Below are 17718 nucleotides of genomic sequence, written 5' to 3'. Positions count from 1 at the left end.
ATGCAACAAAATACTGATAGAGCAGGGTTGCCTACCCTCCCGGAATGGCCGGGAGGGTCCTGGAAATCGGGTCGCCCTCCCGGCCCCCCGGAAAGGGTGGCAATCCTCCCGCATATCCCCCCTAGCTCCCGCGATGTGTCCCTCGGCGGGTGGGTCCACGGGTAAAATGCCACGATTGCGGCATTTTAGCCCCGGCCCCCGCCGTGCAATGCCTGAAATACCGGCATTGCACGGCGGGGGACGGGGCTAAAATGACACAACGATGTAGGCACGCCCCCCAACAGGGCATCATCTGTGTGGCCACGCCCCGGACCTCCTCTTTTTCACCCCGGGATAAGGCCCCGCCCCCCAGCCTTACAGAGCTGGTTGCTCAGCTCAAAAGTCGGCAGGTATGTGATAGAGCCGTGGCACCATTGACAGGGTGTGGTATAGGGTTCTGATAGCTGGGATCCCACAGTCATTAGCCTGACGTTGGGATCCGACCTGGCCGGACTCAGACAGCCTAGTGAGCGCAACAAAGCCCCTTGCGCTTCTATTCTCCCTCTATGAGGGTCTTGAACCCCCATGAGGGAGAATAGGCGGTGGCCGTCGGGAACCACTCTGTAGGTGTTTTAACAGTCGGGAAAATGACTGTTGAGACACCGTCCGGCACCCCCATTGACAGTACCCTAGCCATCCGCTGGAATATATGTTATGATGCACCAGGAAACTGGTCACACAGGAGGTCTGTTTCCCTGAAAAAGCAGAAGGTATTACACAGAATTCCTATACATCAGCAAAAGAAAAGAAGTTACTAAATAATATACACTTTAGTATACATTTAATGTAACAAATGTAACAACATTTCTGTAACAAAAATAAACACAGAAAACAGCGCACAACTTCGTATCGCGGTAGGACACTGACAATGCAGCTCCCCAGAATGGGAGGACAATCATGCCCAGGGGTAACAGCTGTCGCATTACCATGTGCAGGCCACTAATAGTTTGTATTTAGCACTTGGTACAACAGCTCTATAGCATTAATATGTGCAATGGAATCACGGGCAGCTCACAAGGAGGGGTAACCTCACTCACTCGCCCTGTGATGTAACTCGGTGGCGGCAGCAGCAGGGTGTACAAAGATGGCGGCTCAACCCGTGACGCCTTCTCCTGCCCTGCCGCCCCGGCATGACGCAAGGGAATAGCGCCGGACGTGACGTTGGGGAGTGCCGCTGGTGTGTGTTCCTGGTTGTAGCTGTTTGGTATCGTATAGTAGCAGGATGGGCGTCCCAAAGTTCTACCGCTGGATCTCGGAGCGGTACCCGTGCCTCAGCGAGGTTGTGAGAGAGCATCAGGTACGGTGCCGGCGTGACGTCATCCGGTGACGTACTGTGCTCTGAGGGCAGTTCACACCCTCTCCCCCCCCCCTCCCCCCCCCCCACTCCCCCCCCCCCACTCCCCCCCCCCCCCCCCCCCCTCCCCCTTTTCTTGGTGATGCTGCCAGCCTGACCCTCGTCAATACACAGGGCACAGTGGGGAGGTCACTGTATGGCTTTCTTGGCTATATCTTGTCACCATTCCCCGGTACAGCGTAAACCCTCCAGAAGCCACCACGTACTGTTCCTCCCTGATGGGTCTACTCTATGTACTAAGCCTGGGACGGAGATAAAGTAGATAACTGTCCTTATTCAAACAGCTTGTGACCTGGCAGCTAGGAGCTGATTGGCTGATAGCTTATCCAAATATCAATGTGTTCCATTCCCTACCATCTGTGTACGTGTAATGGACTTTGCACAGTCCTTTTAGGGCATTGTTGTGTTTAGTCCTGTGTACCCTGTATCTAATTAGGTGCCCAGTGTACAGTGCTGCAAACTAGATTGTAAGCCCCTTCCCTCCTGTTGCCAAAGCCCTCTCCACATTTCACTCACAGCTCTCCCATACTCAAACACTCAGTAACCATCTTTGTCCGCATACTCCTCTCCATCATTGGCCACAAACCTCTAGTAGTATGTTGATTGAGTCCTCACTACTTATATTTAAGCTGTAATGTGTATTGAACTGTGGCGCTCTTTACCTGACCTCTATTTTTGTTATTTATTCAATGCAATACTGTTTTGTCTCCCTGTACGGTTCTGTGAAACACTTGTGGCGCCTTATAAATAAAATTATAATAATAACCACTTGTGTATAATAATAATTGATCAAACGGAATACATACGCGAGACCCTCAAATGGTATGCAAGTGGGTAACAGACCAACAGCGGCATTCCTCTGTCCAGAATCCTGACTGGCTGGGTGAGACTGCCTATACTCTCCCTCCACCCCCCTAACCTTCCCTACCTGCAGCCTAATCCACTCCTGTTACTCTCAATATCAGCATACTTCTGATCGGATTCTGGTGCTGCGGTTGTGGTTGCAAATTTTGGTTTGGTAATGTGACCCATGGCATTCCAATCAAAGGCATGATGAATACATGCCAATTAAGCTATAATTACATTTTTATTTCACATTGATGAATGTCAACTATAGCAAACTCTAAGAGCCAAATGTATCATGCTTCAAAGAGTGATAAACAGCCAACCAATAAGCTCCTAACTGTAATGCTGCAGTCTGGCTTTGAAAAATTACAGGTAGGAGCAGGGCTGCCAAGAGAAATCCTGGACACCGATACAACAACTTCCCGTGGCTCCCCTGGAGGGCGTTTGTGTGACTGAAATGTTGGCCCACCAATTTGTGTATTGCAATAATACACTTGTACTTTGTGAAAAATCCGGAGCGTGCCACATGATTTCGAAGGGTACGGATGGTGTATGCTTTCAGCACATGCACACCACACACAGGAGTCACCCAGACTGTATGACGTGCAAGGCGGGTACACACACAAAAAGAAGCAGAGTGGAACAGTGCTGTGCTAAATAGTAATAATATTTATTAAAAAGATTTAAATATTGTGGCCAACAATTTAAGGTGCCCATGCACGTTTCAATTATTGTATACAATATCACATCTCGGTTTTGTGATGAGATCTAGTACAAAAAGTATGTGCAGGAGATACTTTTTGTACTAGATCTCCTATCATCGCAAAACCGAGATGTGATGAGATGCGATATTGTATACAATAATTGTAACGTGTATGGGCACCTTTAGACAGACATGACTAAATTTTCAGGTTCCTGGTCAGTGATTACGTACCTTAGCTTAGAAATGTTGTGTACCTTAGTCACACAATGCCACGTGGTCACTGTGCCCACTGTTGATGGCAGCCCGTATTGTGGACTTGTGTCCTGCAATACTTTCCCATTGGGTATGGTCAGTCTTTCCGACGTACCCTACTCCACACGGACATGTTATCAAATATCTGATAAATTTGGTGGTACATGTAAGCCGATGTATGGGAATGCATTGTCCCGGGTGTGGAAAATCAGTGCCGATATTCAATGAGCTACATACGGCACAATTCAAACAACGGAAACAACCTTTCAGTAATTGCATGAACGTAACTTGGACAGAATGTGCATGCCGCATACCTGTGATGTCAGTCTGGAAACGGGTGGGAGGTCGCATGTGGTGAGGGATGTTTGTTTAAAGCAGGCATGTCCAAACTATGGCCCTCCAGCTGTTGTGATACTATAAGTCCTATCATGCCTTGCCACAGTTTTGCAATTAGGAAATGCCAAAACTATGGCAAGGCATGCTGGGATGTGTAGTTTTACAGCAGCTGGGGGGGCCACCGCTTGGCCTTGCCTGGTTTAAAGGTATGTTCTTCTTTCAATATTATCCTGATGACAATGTAAATACATAAAAAATGTTTGATCACTTGAGCTGCATCTCTGTATATTAATTTTGCCTCCGGGTGTTGCTTCTCTACGACAGGGGCAGATCTAGACTTTTCTTCTAGAGGGGCGATTTGCTGTTTAATCTTGACCCGCCAGTCCCGACTCGTTTCTCTCTGTACAGTCCTGGTGCACGTTACACATTACAAGGGGGGGACCTGACTTGGGGTAGGATCTATATAGAAAAGTACAGTGCTGCTGCCAGCGCCCACACAGTCTGCAGCACTGCCCACCACTATGTGATGTGCAATGGCTAGGGCACCACCACAGCCGCCACACACACACACACACACATGTGGGCTAGGCCGATCTAGGCAACTTCACCAGGCTGTGCTGGGGGCTATAATTATATTGCGTGTGATGAGAGAAGCCTCCTTTGCCATGACGCCAGCACACTGCATGTGCGCTGTTAGTGCCCCACATAGTGGGTATCTCCGTACTAGTTACACACTTGCAGCAGGTTCTGGGCTGGAGGGCTGTATAGCAGGATTTGGGGCTCCAGCACAGTGCTGGTCATAGCCAGCCACATACAGGTGCACCGCTGCGTCTGTACGCGGAGTAATGCACATATCAGAAGAAGATGTGCCGCTTACAAGGCCAGGTGAGAGCAAAGAGCAGGCACTTACAGGCATGGGGTAGCCTGGTGAAGGAGGATAGAGGCAGCAGTAGGCTTTAAGGATATACCCAGAGGCCTTGCGAGCAGGGTGAGATCCCCAGTACATCTCTTATTCCTCTTGAGCATGTTTTGCTGGCTGATAAATACCACACAACACACAGCCCCCGCACTTACTGAGCCCAACTTTTCTTCTAGTGGGGGGTGGGGGAGCTGGCTGCTGCAGACACAGACTTGCAAGATGATGGTTTCATCATCTCGTGAGAGGGTCTGCAGAGCTCCGCAGCGGTGGAGGACCGCCGGCTGCGTGTGTGTCTGACTCATCCAGACAACTGTGCCACCACCGCTACGTACAGTATATAGCTAACCCCGCTCTTCTTCAGACCCAGCCGCCCTGCCTGTGCACCTGCCTCCAGCAAAATAAATGTAAAAAAAAAAGTGTGCTTGGCCGGACCCGGGCCCTGGTAAACTAGTACCCTCTTGGCAGCCCTGGGTAAGAGCTGGTTGCTTATCACTCTTCACTTTATTCCTTTTTTAAGCTTGATACATCTGGCCCTCAGTGTGCAGTTCCTGAGTAGGGATGCGGTCATTTGGTCTACAGCATGATGATCGACAGTCATTAGGTCGACAACATTAGGTCAACATGGGTCTAGGTCGACATAGGAAAATGTCGATAGGTCATTAGTTCGACAGGTCATTAATTCGACAATGTCTATGTCAACAGTCAAAGGTCGACATGGGGTTTTTCACAGTTTTTTAATGCCGACATGTGCTGACAGGTGGTATTTCATGCCCTACCATCCACTAGGGCGTGGTGGGAGAATAAAATAGTGTGCCGAGTGCAGTGAGGCACCGTGCCTGACACATAGCAAGCACAGCGAGGGGATGCGGTGCACTTGAAACTGTCCATGTTGACTGTGTTGACATTCAGGTAAAAAAAAAACCATGTCGACCTTTTGACTGTCAACATAGACATTGTCGAACTAATGACCCTTCCATCTAGAACCATGTCGACCTTTTCACATGTCAACCTAATGGTGTCAACCTAATGACTGTCGACCATCATGCTGTAGACCAAATGATCCCAACCCCCTCAGCATTGTACAACAGAAACATCATAAGGAAGGTGTATTGATAACCTGGAACTGTCCTTTGTATGTAGAGGCAGTTGGCAACTGTTATAACAAATTTTATTTTTAAACAATATGGTAACTGGTATCTGGATGATACGTCGACTTGCATTTTCACTAGTGTTTTCCTCATTTATGGGACTTTCTCAGCGTGACCTCTTACTGCACGTATATTTTAATTTTCTGTAGCATATAGTGTTACTTAGGTACAGATAACAAAGGGCTCACATTATGAAGAGTTCTTATCTAATAAAGTGATTCTACCTTCACATGGTGTCCGTTACTAAGTTTGGGGAATCCACCTACCTCTCTGCTTAAGGTGTTACACTCATGTCAGCGGTATCCGGACTGATCATAGACTGACTCATGATAGACAGTCATATGGTCGACCACTAATAGTCGACATGCATTTCTTACAAAATTTTCAGCCGACAGGCGGTATTTCATGCCCTACCATCCACAAAGGCATGGTGGGAGAATAAAATAGTGTGCCGGGCAGAGCGAGGCACCGAGCCCGAAGCATGGCGAGCGCAGCGGTACACTTAGACATTGTCCATGTTGACATAGACAACCTTAAAACATTAAAAACTCATGTCGACCTTTTTGACCCTGTCGACCTTGTGACTGTTGACCATATGACTGTCTATCATGAGTCAGTCTATGTTTTATACCATAACCATGTCGGCGTGGACACTGTCTATCCTATGATCCATACCCACTATGTAGGTTAAGCTGGGTACACAATAGACAATGTTATGAATAATTTTGCTGATTCTGACTGATCATAGTGACAGTCTTCACAATGTCTAGTGTGTGTGCGCTCTGTCACTGATGGTGCACGCTCCACACATTAGAGACCTATGCTATATTAGTGGTTCTTAAACTCTGTCCCACACAGTTCACGTTTTCCAGGTCATCTACTTTGCTTGGTGATCTGTGTTTTTATGGCATAGCAGTGATGACCTAGTATAGATAAAACAAAAAAAAAAACTTATAGTGGTTTTAGATCTGTGCTACTGTACATCAAAAACTAATGGAGGGTACACACCAAGACGACCACAATCGTGTGGTGATCGTGAAACGAATTCCTTTGAAATCGCACAATGTTCTCACGATGGATTGGAGCATACGATCTGCACACAATCGGTACTTGCTCGAATGTAGATTGACAAATCTTAACTGCAGCAGGTAAAATCTCCAATCCGACAGGCGACCGGCAGTGTGCGCACCGATCGGAATCGTACTGACAGCAGGTTAGACTCTGCTCTTTTTACATACAATTGGTTCGTATGATGCATTGAAATTTAGGAAAGTTGAGCCCAAATCATTCTGGTGTGTACCCAGCATTAGAACTATAGTGATAGTTACTGACATTACATTTGTTAGATTTGATTAACACCTTTTGCTTGAGGTTCTTAAGACCTTATTGTGGTTGATTCGCAAGGCTGCTAATTCGCATCCTTGAGAGTCCACCAGATGCCGCCCTGCAATTGCTGGGTCACATGCTGCATACACTCACACGGGCTGTGAATGGATGTTTTACATAAACATCCATTTGCAGGATGTGGGGCAACACCCACATAAATTTGATGGTCGCCGACAATCAAATGATGGTGGAAGGCACACGCACATCTAAGGTTACTCTTAGATGTGTGTGGGCATTCAGAAGGAAGTGGGCGGGCAGCTGACATCCGGTGATGTCGGCTGCCCAGCCACATTACTGGCCGAGTTCCATGGGAACGCCCATGAAATGCTGGGTTTTCCCATGGGCGTGACTACCTGCAGCCACCCCATTCCCGAAATGACCCGGCGTATGCACATGTGCAGAAATGCAGCTGTGCATATGCCAAACGTGTCAAAGTTGGCTGCCTCACCCGGAATACACAACCCATGGAAGTTATTATCCAACATGCCTGCACCAATCCTGCATTATTCTTGCAGTACTCACAAGGTTTTCCTTTTATGCCTGTGTGGCTTGTCTACTGCTGGGGTATGGATCATTGGATAGACACAAACTAGGTCAACAGGATCATTAAGTCAACAGTTAAAAGGTCGACATGGGGTTTTTCAATTTTTTTTACAAGAATGTCGACACTAAAAAAGTGTACCGTGTCCCCTCACATGGCTCGCTGCACTCGGCACACTATTTTATTCTCCCACAACGCCCTAGTAGATGGTAGGTCATGAAATACCGCCTGTCGACTCAAAAGACCTTTTGACCGTTGACCTTACCCATGTTCACCTAATGCTTACTTACTATCTATATTTCTTTGAATCCACCTAGAAAATTAGGCAATATGCAATGGATATGTTGAGGATACTTTGAATAGGTCATGGGTTTAAGGCCCCTTATTCTGGTCCATTCTCTCCTCTGTGTGTTCACGCAGGAGCGATGGTGTGCGACTGAGCATGCGCATAAACCATTATGCGCATGGGAAGCCACTTGGTGAGAGCGTTGACTTGCACACAGTGCGGGGGCCCTTGGCAGACCCCGCACCCATGGGAACATCCAGAGTTTTGTGGGCGTTCCCATGAAAATGCTGAGTGTTCCCATGGAAATTTGCCAATGGTGTGGTGGGCGGGCTGCTGACGTCAGTGGATGTCCACTGCTTGACCGGTTTCCTCATAGGACGCCCGCATGCCTAAGTCATAACAGGTGTCTTAGGTCTCTGGGTGCTGTAGAAAACATTCGATGACCGGCGACCCTCCGTCTGCAGCTCCCCGGGAGTAGCATGTGATAAATCGCTTGAGCCCTCGCGGGGAGCAGCTGGGGAGGTCACATTAGCCTAATGTTTAGGGGCCTTTAGGCTGGCATACTAGTTTCTAAAAGTCGCTATACTTAATGTACCAAACTGCTGGGTTTTTCCCCACTCTATTTCAATAATTCTAAAACTTCTTTATTTCTCTTTCCCTCTAGATCCCAGAGTTTGACAACCTGTACTTGGACATGAATGGCATCATTCACCAGTGCTCTCATCCAAATGACGACGATGTGCACTTTCGTATAACAGAAGATAAGATTTTTGCAGATATATTTCATTATTTGGAGGTGCTGTTCCGTATTATAAAGCCAAGAAAGGTTTTTTTCATGGCTGTGGATGGTGTTGCTCCCAGGGCAAAGATGAACCAGCAGCGAGGGAGACGTTTTAGGTGAAACGGCCTATTTTAAACCTTCAACTGTTGAAATGTCTCTTAAAAATGTTTAAAATGTTATTATATTAAGTAGTGTGGTGCCTTTGGATAGTTGGCTTGTTCTGACCTGAGGCTTCCATGCACTGAACTTGAACCTTCGTGTTAGGGACCCACTGTATGAGGTCCTTGGTTGCAGTTGGTGGGCCCATATTTTTGTCAAATTATGCTTATTACTTTCACTGACCCTGTGTGTTTTCGTGAGTGCTCATGCTTTTTATCAGGTGATGTGATTGGGATAGCACGTGTTTATTTTTTTAAGAAAAAAAAATCATTAAACATCGGGCGGGGGGGGGGGGGGGGGGGGGAGTGTGAAAAACATTTTATTTTGATCAGGCATAACAGGATACCACTGTAAATGTTCTGAAGCAGTTTAGTTGTGCTAAGCCAGCAAGACCCATGTTCTGAACTTAAACCTCTGAATTTTATTTTAGAATTGCTACTACTATACTATGACTTATTTCTGTATTCTTATTCCCGAAATTAGATGTTTGTAACGTAGCTATAACCCACAATGATCAAATCCTAATGATGTCAGAAATGTCTGCTGTGATAACGCTGGCAAAACAGCCTTTTAGGTACAGTACGAGCGTGGTTTAGTTAAACTTAAGGGTACTTGTTTCCTAGCACGGCACCCATCGCATAGCATACCATAAGGCATACGATGGTATGCGATGTGATGTTAGCCGATGTTATACAATTTTAAATTGTATACCATCGAATTATATGGCATATACAATGGTATACGATTTTAAATTGTATAAGCACCCTAATGGGTGTTTTCAATGTTAAATGTGCCCCCTATAAGATAGAGCCGAATTATACTCACCGATAATTCCTTTTTCTTCCTAGAGATCCCATGGCAGCCATAACATTGGGATGTATCCCTTTCCCCATAGATTAGACAGGAGTTTTTTCTCTAGGACCGCCCACCTTGGGTATAACAGCCTCCTCCTCCTTAGCCTCAGTGTCTTTTGAGTGTCTCCGTAGCCTGGAGAAAAAACACAATAATAACACGGGAGGGTAACAAGTGGCTGCCATGGGATCTCTAGGAAGAAAAAGGAATTATCGGTGAGTATAATTCGGCTCTTTCTTCTACGATCCCCATGGCAGCCATAACATTGGGACATACCCAAGTACACCACACGGGAGGGATAGCTGTATTATAATTACTTATGGCGATGTCAGTCCCGCTGACATAGCTCCTTGCAACACGTGGTTCCCAAAGTGGGCAGTAGATACGTTGAGTGCATAATGGTTAGAAAATGTATGGACTGACGACCAGGTAGCCGCTTTACAGATCTCTGTAACTGATGCCTTCGCCTTATTTGCCCATGATGTGGAGACTGCCCGAGTCGAGTGTGCCTGTACGATCGGAGGTGCCACCTTGTTCTCTTTCTTGTAGGCGAATAAGATCATTTCTCTTATCCACCTAGAGATTGTTTGCTTCACAGGTGCTCCTCCCTTCTTTATTCCTTCAGGAATTACAAATAAGTGTTTGGAGGTTCTAAATGTCTTGGTTCTTTCCAAGTATATGGATATGGCCCTCACCAGGTCCAAGTTATGCCACATTTCCTCCTCATCACTCTGAGGATTTGGGTAAAACTCGGGAAGGGTGAAATCTAGAGATTACCTTAGGTAAGAACTGTGGGTGTGTCCTCAGCACCACCCTGTCTGGGAACACGATAAGATAGGGTTCCTCGATCCACAGCGCCTGTAGTTCACTCACTCTCCTTGCAGATGTGACTGCTACGAGAAAGACCACTTTCCAGTTAAGCAGTTTGAGTGGAATGTCCATGAGTGGTTCAAATGGATGCTTGGCTAATACTGTAAGAAGTAAGTTCAAGTCCCAAGGGGCTACTATCGACTTGATTGGGGGTCTTACTCTCTTCATGGCTCTGCTAAACCTCTTTACCACCTTTTCTTCCGCCAATGGTCTGTCTAGCAGAACGCTTAAAGCTGATACCTGAGCTTTAATGGTGGCCGTTGCCAGCCCTAAGAGAAATCCATCAAAGAGGAACTGTAACACCTCTCCAGTGGAAATCTTACCATAGTCACCTGAGAACTGCCCCCATTCGATGAATTTCATCCATGTCCTGTAGTATGCTAGAGAAGAAACATCTTTTCTGGCTTTCAACATCATGTCTGTGACTTGTGAAGAGAGATTATGTTTCTTTAGTATTTGCCGCTCAATCTCCACGCCCTTAGACATAATGTCGCGGGTTCTGAGTGTAGTACTGGGCCTTGTGTCAGTAGGTCCGGTCTGTTGGGTAGTTCCCATGGTTTCTGCACTGATAACCTCATGGCGTTTGCGAACCAGCCCCTCCGTGGCCAGTATGGTAGGATTGCCACTAGGTCTGCCTTGTCCTCTTGTATCTTCTTTATCACCTTGTTTATCAGGGGAAAAGGTGGGAATATGTACCCTAGTTTGAATTGCCATCTGATCGTGAAGGCATCCAATGTTGCTGCTTGGGCATGATAATATCTTGAACAGAATGTCCTCACCTTCTTGTTGGCATAAGTAGCCATCAGGTCCACTTCCGGGAGTCCGAATCTCTGCACAATCTCCCTGAACACCTCTTCGTTCAGTTCCCATTCTCCCGGATCTAGTAGCTTTCGACTCAGGAAATCTGCTACTACGTTCCTCCTTCCTGGTATGTATATAGCCGAGATCGAGAGAAGGTATTTCTCCGCCCATATCATAATATCCTGTGATATTCTCATCAGTTTCCTGCTTCTGGTGCCTCCCTGATGATTTATATGTGAGACCACCGTGACGTTGTCCGACATTATTCTGACATGATTCCCCACTATGTAATTCTTCAGTAGCCTTACTGCTTCCCAGACTGCTTGAAGTTCTCTTACGTTCGAGGAATTCATAGTTTCTTCTAGGGACCATATTCCTTGCACTGATGCATTCTTCATATGTGCTCCCCAACCAGTCAGACTGGCATCTGTAGTTACTACCGCATATCTTGGACTCTCTAGACTGGACCTTCTTTTCTCCAGATCCCTTGTCCACCACAGTATAGATCTTCTTACTGATTCGTTCAGTGTGATAAGCTGATGGTCCCCGTACCCTCTTCGGATCAGAGGTAACAGGCACCCTTGTAGCCCTCTCATATTTGCCTGGGCCCAAGGTATAACCTTTATGCAGGACGTCATCATGCCCAGCAACTGTACGGCCATCAAGAAGGTCACTTTCTTCGAATACAGGACCTTTTCTATCATCTCCTGGATTCTTATACATCTCTCTGGTGATAGAGCAATGTTGAAATTCACAGTGTCTATCAGGACCCCCAGGAACTGAATAATCTGACTTGGTAGAAGGTGGCTCTTGGTTTCGTTTACTACCCAGCCGTGTCTCCTTAGTGTAGATAGTGTCAACTCTAGACCTTGTAGGACTTCTACTTCCGAATCCCCTACGATTAGCAGATCGTCCAGGTATGGCCAAATCAGGACTCCCTGCTTCCTTAGCTCTGCAATCAAGGTTACTAGAACCTTCGTGAAGACCCTCGGAGATGTTCTTAGCCCAAAGGGCAGGCAAGTAAACTGGAAATGCCTGTTTGACACTTCGAACCTGAGGAACCTTCTGTGGTATCTGTTTACTGGGATGTGATAGTAGGCGTCCTTTAGGCCTATTGACGCTAGGAACGCTCCCTTCCTTATCCCAGTTAGAATGGATGACAGGCTTTCCATCCTGAATTTTATCTTTTTTATATTCAGGTTGAGATCCCTCAGATCCAGTATTGTCCTGTATTCTCCATTGGGTTTCTTCACTAGAAATAAGTTCGAGTAAAAGCCTCTCTTGTGTTGTAGCCTGGGAATTTCCTCTATGGCGTTTATTTCTAAGAGTTGCTCTATCTTTATTTTCAACTCTCTTCTTTCTTCCTTCAATATTGGTGTTCTGGATTTTAAAAACCGGTCTTGTCTCGGGTGACATGCAAACTCTATTGAATAGCCCCTCTGAATTATATTCAGGACCCATCTGTCCGCAATCGTCCTTTTCCAGACTTCTGGGAAATTCAATAGTCTTGCACCTATCTTGATGTTTAGTGGATAGTCATAGCCTTCCACCTCTGTCCGACTGAAATTTTCCTCGGTAAGACTGGCGAAAGGACTGACGGGAGAGATTAGGGTTCCCTCTTCTATAGTATGGCTTTCCAGGCCTGTAGCTTCTTGCGTCCTTAAAGGACGGTTTAGGTGTTCCCGGATAGGGAAACCTATTCCTTCTATCCTGTGGCAGCCGGACCGATTTTCCGCCAGACAGTTTCTGTATCATGGCGTCAAGTTTAGACCCAAATAAATAGTTTCCCTCGAAGGGTAATGCTGTTAGTTTGTTTTTGGAATTTGAGTCGGCACTCCAGGGTTTTAGCCATAGTGCTCGTCTTGCAGTTATCCCGGCTGCCATGGATTTTGATGCAAATGCCACCGAGTCCAGTGACGCTTCACACAGGTAGTCAATAGATTTTTGCATAATCTCTAAACTGCGTAAGATATATGTTTTAGATATTTTATCTTCTACATCCGTATGTAGGTTTGCTGCCCAGAGTCTCAGAGCACGGGATACTGAGGCAATAGCGACTGATGACCTGAGTGCCCCTGAAGATGCCGTGTGTACCTTTCTTAAGGCAGTTTCCACTTTCTTATCCATGGAATCCTTGAAGGCCGCAGCGTCTTCCACCGGTATTGTAGACCTTGACGTGAGCTCCGCCACCGCCGCGTCTACCTTAGGGATCTTGCACCACGCCATGAATTCTTCATCCTTGTATGGATACATTTTATCCACTCTATTACTAAGGGTGAGTTTCTTGTCAACATTTACCCACTCCTTAGCAATTATTTCCCTCACTACCTTATTCACTGGGAAGGACCTCCCCTTCTTTGATCTATCCTCAAATAGCGGGTCCTTTCCCGTAGTGGTACCTGCAGCCTCTTGGTAGTTCATTGCCTTGTATATGTTCTTTAGAACGCTCTCCACTATATCCAGGTTAAAGGTTCTATCCTCCTCTATTTCTCCTGACTCATCAGTGGAATTTTTATCTGGTTCCTCCATGCCGGATGAACCCTCCTCTTGGCTCAGCCCGGCTTGAGACCTAGACCTCTTAGCTGTCTGTGACTGGACGAATTCATGCTTCGACACAAAGTTTTGTTTCATCCAAGCCATCAGTTCTTTTAGTATCTCCGTATGCTCTGATTTTTTTGGCACTTCTTTTATGGGCTCCTTGTGTCTTGTCTCACATTCTTCACATAGTGACTTGTTTTGACACGCAGAGAACACCTTATCACATGACATGCAGTTAGATTCAATGTATTTCTTTTTAGACAGCCTTTTCTTTGGCACAGGGATAACCTCTGTAGGCACACTATAAGAGACAATGAATACACTAAGTAGCTAGAAATAAAAGAAATCTAATGCCCCAAAAACACTAAGGGCTTACCTCATAGGGGCACTGTCCAGCTTAGGGGAAGCAGGCACTTCCATCTCAGCCATTGTTTCTGCAGTCCAGCGTGTGCACAGCACAGCGTTATCTGCTGCGTTTAAATATGGCGCCTTAACTCCTTCATTACTGCGCCAGCCGTTTTCAGGATGGCCAAGCGGAACAGACATTCCCCTCCGTGTTTCCGGGGGCAATGTTGTAGTGCGCACTAGAGCTGTTCTGGGCGGAAGTAGACGCCGCGCGTACTTCCGCCCTAGCGTGTCTATCCCCGCAGCGTGCAGTCGCGGCTTACAGCTGGGACTGCCGCTTGCTCACCACGCTGTTTCCAACAGCGTCTTAGCCTGTATCACCTCAGCCCTGCTGCCGCCTGTACCACAGCGCCTGTAGATTGTGTCCAGCTGGAAAACGAACTTTATCCACAGCTCCTGCACCCAGACTGGTGTCTGACAGGTATTTGACTGGGCATGAAAACGGGTATTGTGCATAGGGGTATAGATAAATCTGGTCCCCCTCGCAAGCTCTCCTTCCCACTGGTATAAGAGGTAGCCCTGTTAGAAAGTAAAATAACTGACTCCTACTCTGTCCTCTCTAACGGAGACAGGAAAAAAAGACACTGAGGCTAAGGAGGAGGAGGCTGTTATACCCAAGGTGGGCGGTCCTAGAGAAAAAACTCCTGTCTAATCTATGGGGAAAGGGATACATCCCAATGTTATGGCTGCCATGGGGATCGTAGAAGAAAAATAATTGTATAAGCACCGTAATAGGTGCTTACAATGTTAAAACCACCCCCACACCACCCGTACTATCAACGCCAACCCGAAGCGTGGCGAGCGCATGTGGAATACATGTGAAGTAATGCGGGGTTCGCCACGCTTCGGGCTCACTGCGCTCGCCACACTATATAAAATCAACTCCATGCCAACGTGGATAGTGGGGGTATGAAAAGGTCGGAGGACACGTACCGCCGCCCCTCGCGGGCTCGCTGCGCTCGTCACGCTTCGGGTTGGCGTTGATAGTGGCGGTGGCGTGGGGGTGCATTTAACATTGTAAGCACCTATTAAGGTGCTTATACAATTAAAAATCGTATAGGGGGACCATTTAACATTGAAAAAACCCTTTAGGGTGCTTATACAATTTAAAATCGCATTGCATTGTATGCCATTGTATGCCATATACAATGGTATACAATTTTAAATTGAATACAATGCCATACGACTGAAAATCGTGGGTGCCGTGCTAGGAAACAAGTACCAACTTAAGTTATGGGGCCCATACATCTACAGATCGATTGTCAGATTGGACTGATTGGAACAAAAACCTGGTAGTATCTGAAGGGCATTTTCGCAGTTTTCCAGCATTTCAAAGCAAATGGTCAACTGTCATTTGCTCTCATCCATTACAAGGATTTTGTTCCAACCAGCCAGATCTGACAATCGATCTGTAGATGTATGGCCAGCTTTATTCTTCTATCAGATGGCATGCTACACAGACCTGACTAACTGAATGGGTATACAGTCACTGGGTCGACAGGGTCATTAGGTCGACAGGGGGAAGGTTGACAGTCAAAATGTTGACATGGGGTTTTCCACTTTTTATTTAAACCGACAGGCGGTATTTCATGCACTACCATCCACTAGCGCATGGAGGGAGAATACAATAGTGTGCCGAATGTAGCGATGCACCGTGGCGTACGCATGCGGTGCAACGTTACATGTCCATGTTGACTGTGTCGATATTTGGGCCAAAAAAGTGAAAAACACTGTCAACCTAATGACCCGGTTGACCTAACCCCATGTTTTCCTTGATGCATGTTGACTTTCAGTGGTCAACCTTCCTCTTGTCGACTCATACCCAAGTGAAAGCATACATGTTGCAGCTGTTGTACTAGGACTGGGATCAATTCAGTGCTATCTGAGAAAATTATTAATTCCCAGAAACTCATACAGGACTGGATGTATCATTTCACACATGCAGGGATAAGGGTTCCTAAAAAAAGCCATTTCCTGCTATGTGCTGATTGTGCTGCTGAGGCTCCTGCATGTTCCAGCTGACAGCAAATGCATTGCAGCCATTGCTGAGAAGGGTTTTGAGGGACCACTCTGCTGACAAATAACACACTCTGTGTACCATAGGCTTCAGCAATCTACCATCACCAGAATTCAGACAGTCTCTCACAGCAATTAATTTCTATTTTTTATTTTCTTCACCAAAATCTATGTTTAGCAACAGCTGTGCATACTACAGTTCTGCAGAGGCTAGGTTTATAAAGAGTGTCACAGAATCACTGTTCAAAATAACTGTACTGAGTGTTTTTATAAAAGTTTTTTTTTTTTTTTTTTTACGTCCAATACCAGGTTTGAGGATGCAGTTAAAATCCCGGCGGTCGGGATTCTGAACGCCGGGATCCCGACCGCCGGGATTCAATACTGAATCCCAGGTTTGACCTGGTGAAAAATAAGCTCCATTTGTGCAGTTACCACTGATGCTGACAGATAAGCCACACCCCTTCTTAGGGAAGGGTCCAACCCCATGTCATTGCGGATTTCTCTCACATTCTGCTTTATAGCTGCATTGGCAGTTGATGGAAAAACGTAGTAGTAGTAGGATGGCTGCCAAGTTCTGTTATGTTTCAAGTCAGCTGAAGGTTCTTATCCAGACACTGCTTTGCCTGTGGACACTTCTCACGGTTATCTGCTCACTGCGACCCACTTGCATGTGATGATTTCGTTGCAGACTGTACCATGTATATGTTTCAACATGTGTAAGAGAGAGACTCTGTCTATGACCAGGTCTCTCTGGGTGGTAACTGCATGGCATAAATTAGTCTTCCGTGAGTAAGCGCTATTGGCAATACTTATGATTTGTCTTTGGGCAGTGATTAGTGTGACCGTAAACCTGAATCTACAGATGTGGCCTCAATATGCCACGCAGCCAGGGATGTCTGGCGCATGGGTAAGCTGACCGGTCCTGTGCAAATTCGTTCGCCTCAGGCGGTTTTTTGTTGCCTAACTTCCTATGTGAATAAGACGAAGGAGATTTACAGCTTTATCCTGTGTAATTCACCTATGTTAGAACAGTACAAATGGTGTAATGTTATCATTACTGCCTCACAGCACTGAGGTCCTGGGTTAGCATTACTGCCTCACAGCACTGATGTCCTGGGTTAGCATTACTGCCTCACAGCACTGAGGTCCTGGGTTAGCATTACTGCTTCAGAGCACTGAGGTCATGTGTTCTATATGCACTACAGCCCTATATCTGTGATTTTCTATATGATCTGTTGTATAGAGCAGACTAAATGGGCCATGTGGTTCTTATTTGCCACCACATTCTGTGTTTCTGTATATGTTTCAAGGTCATGTTGCTTAACTCTTTGAGCGATGTGTAAAAATATTGGCTAAAAATGCCAGTCGATCACAATTGTTATATAAATTCAAATAGAAAAATATTGTGTAAAAAAATAAAATAAAATAAAGCTGATTACAGGTCATTATTATGAATAAAATGTTTGCTTGCCAATTTTTCGCACCA

At 46.2% G+C, this 17718-nt stretch overlaps 1 protein-coding gene across 2 annotated transcripts in view; it reads left to right on the top strand.

Annotated features, from left to right (window-relative positions):
- The first annotated feature begins 1140 nt into the window (after positions 1-1140).
- Positions 1141-17718, top strand: part of XRN1 (5'-3' exoribonuclease 1) — a 76667-nt gene continuing 60089 nt past the window's right edge. Inside the window, exons 1-2 of one of the 2 annotated variants that reach the window (XM_083177988.1) lie at positions 1141-1336; positions 8475-8707. In XM_083177988.1, coding sequence (XP_083034114.1) covers positions 1262-1336; positions 8475-8707 — 308 coding nt within the window. In that variant the 5' untranslated portion in view covers positions 1141-1261. The remainder of the gene's footprint in view (positions 1337-8474; positions 8708-17718) is intronic. The other variant, XM_083177987.1, reaches the window with a different exon arrangement.

The sequence above is a fragment of the Crinia signifera genome, chromosome 3 (genome assembly GCF_055691185.1).
Source record: "Crinia signifera chromosome 3, ASM5569118v1, whole genome shotgun sequence".
Taxonomy (NCBI): Eukaryota; Metazoa; Chordata; class Amphibia; order Anura; family Myobatrachidae; genus Crinia; species Crinia signifera.
Note: the sequence above shows the minus strand (reverse complement) of the source record. Positions and strands in the feature narration are given on the sequence as shown.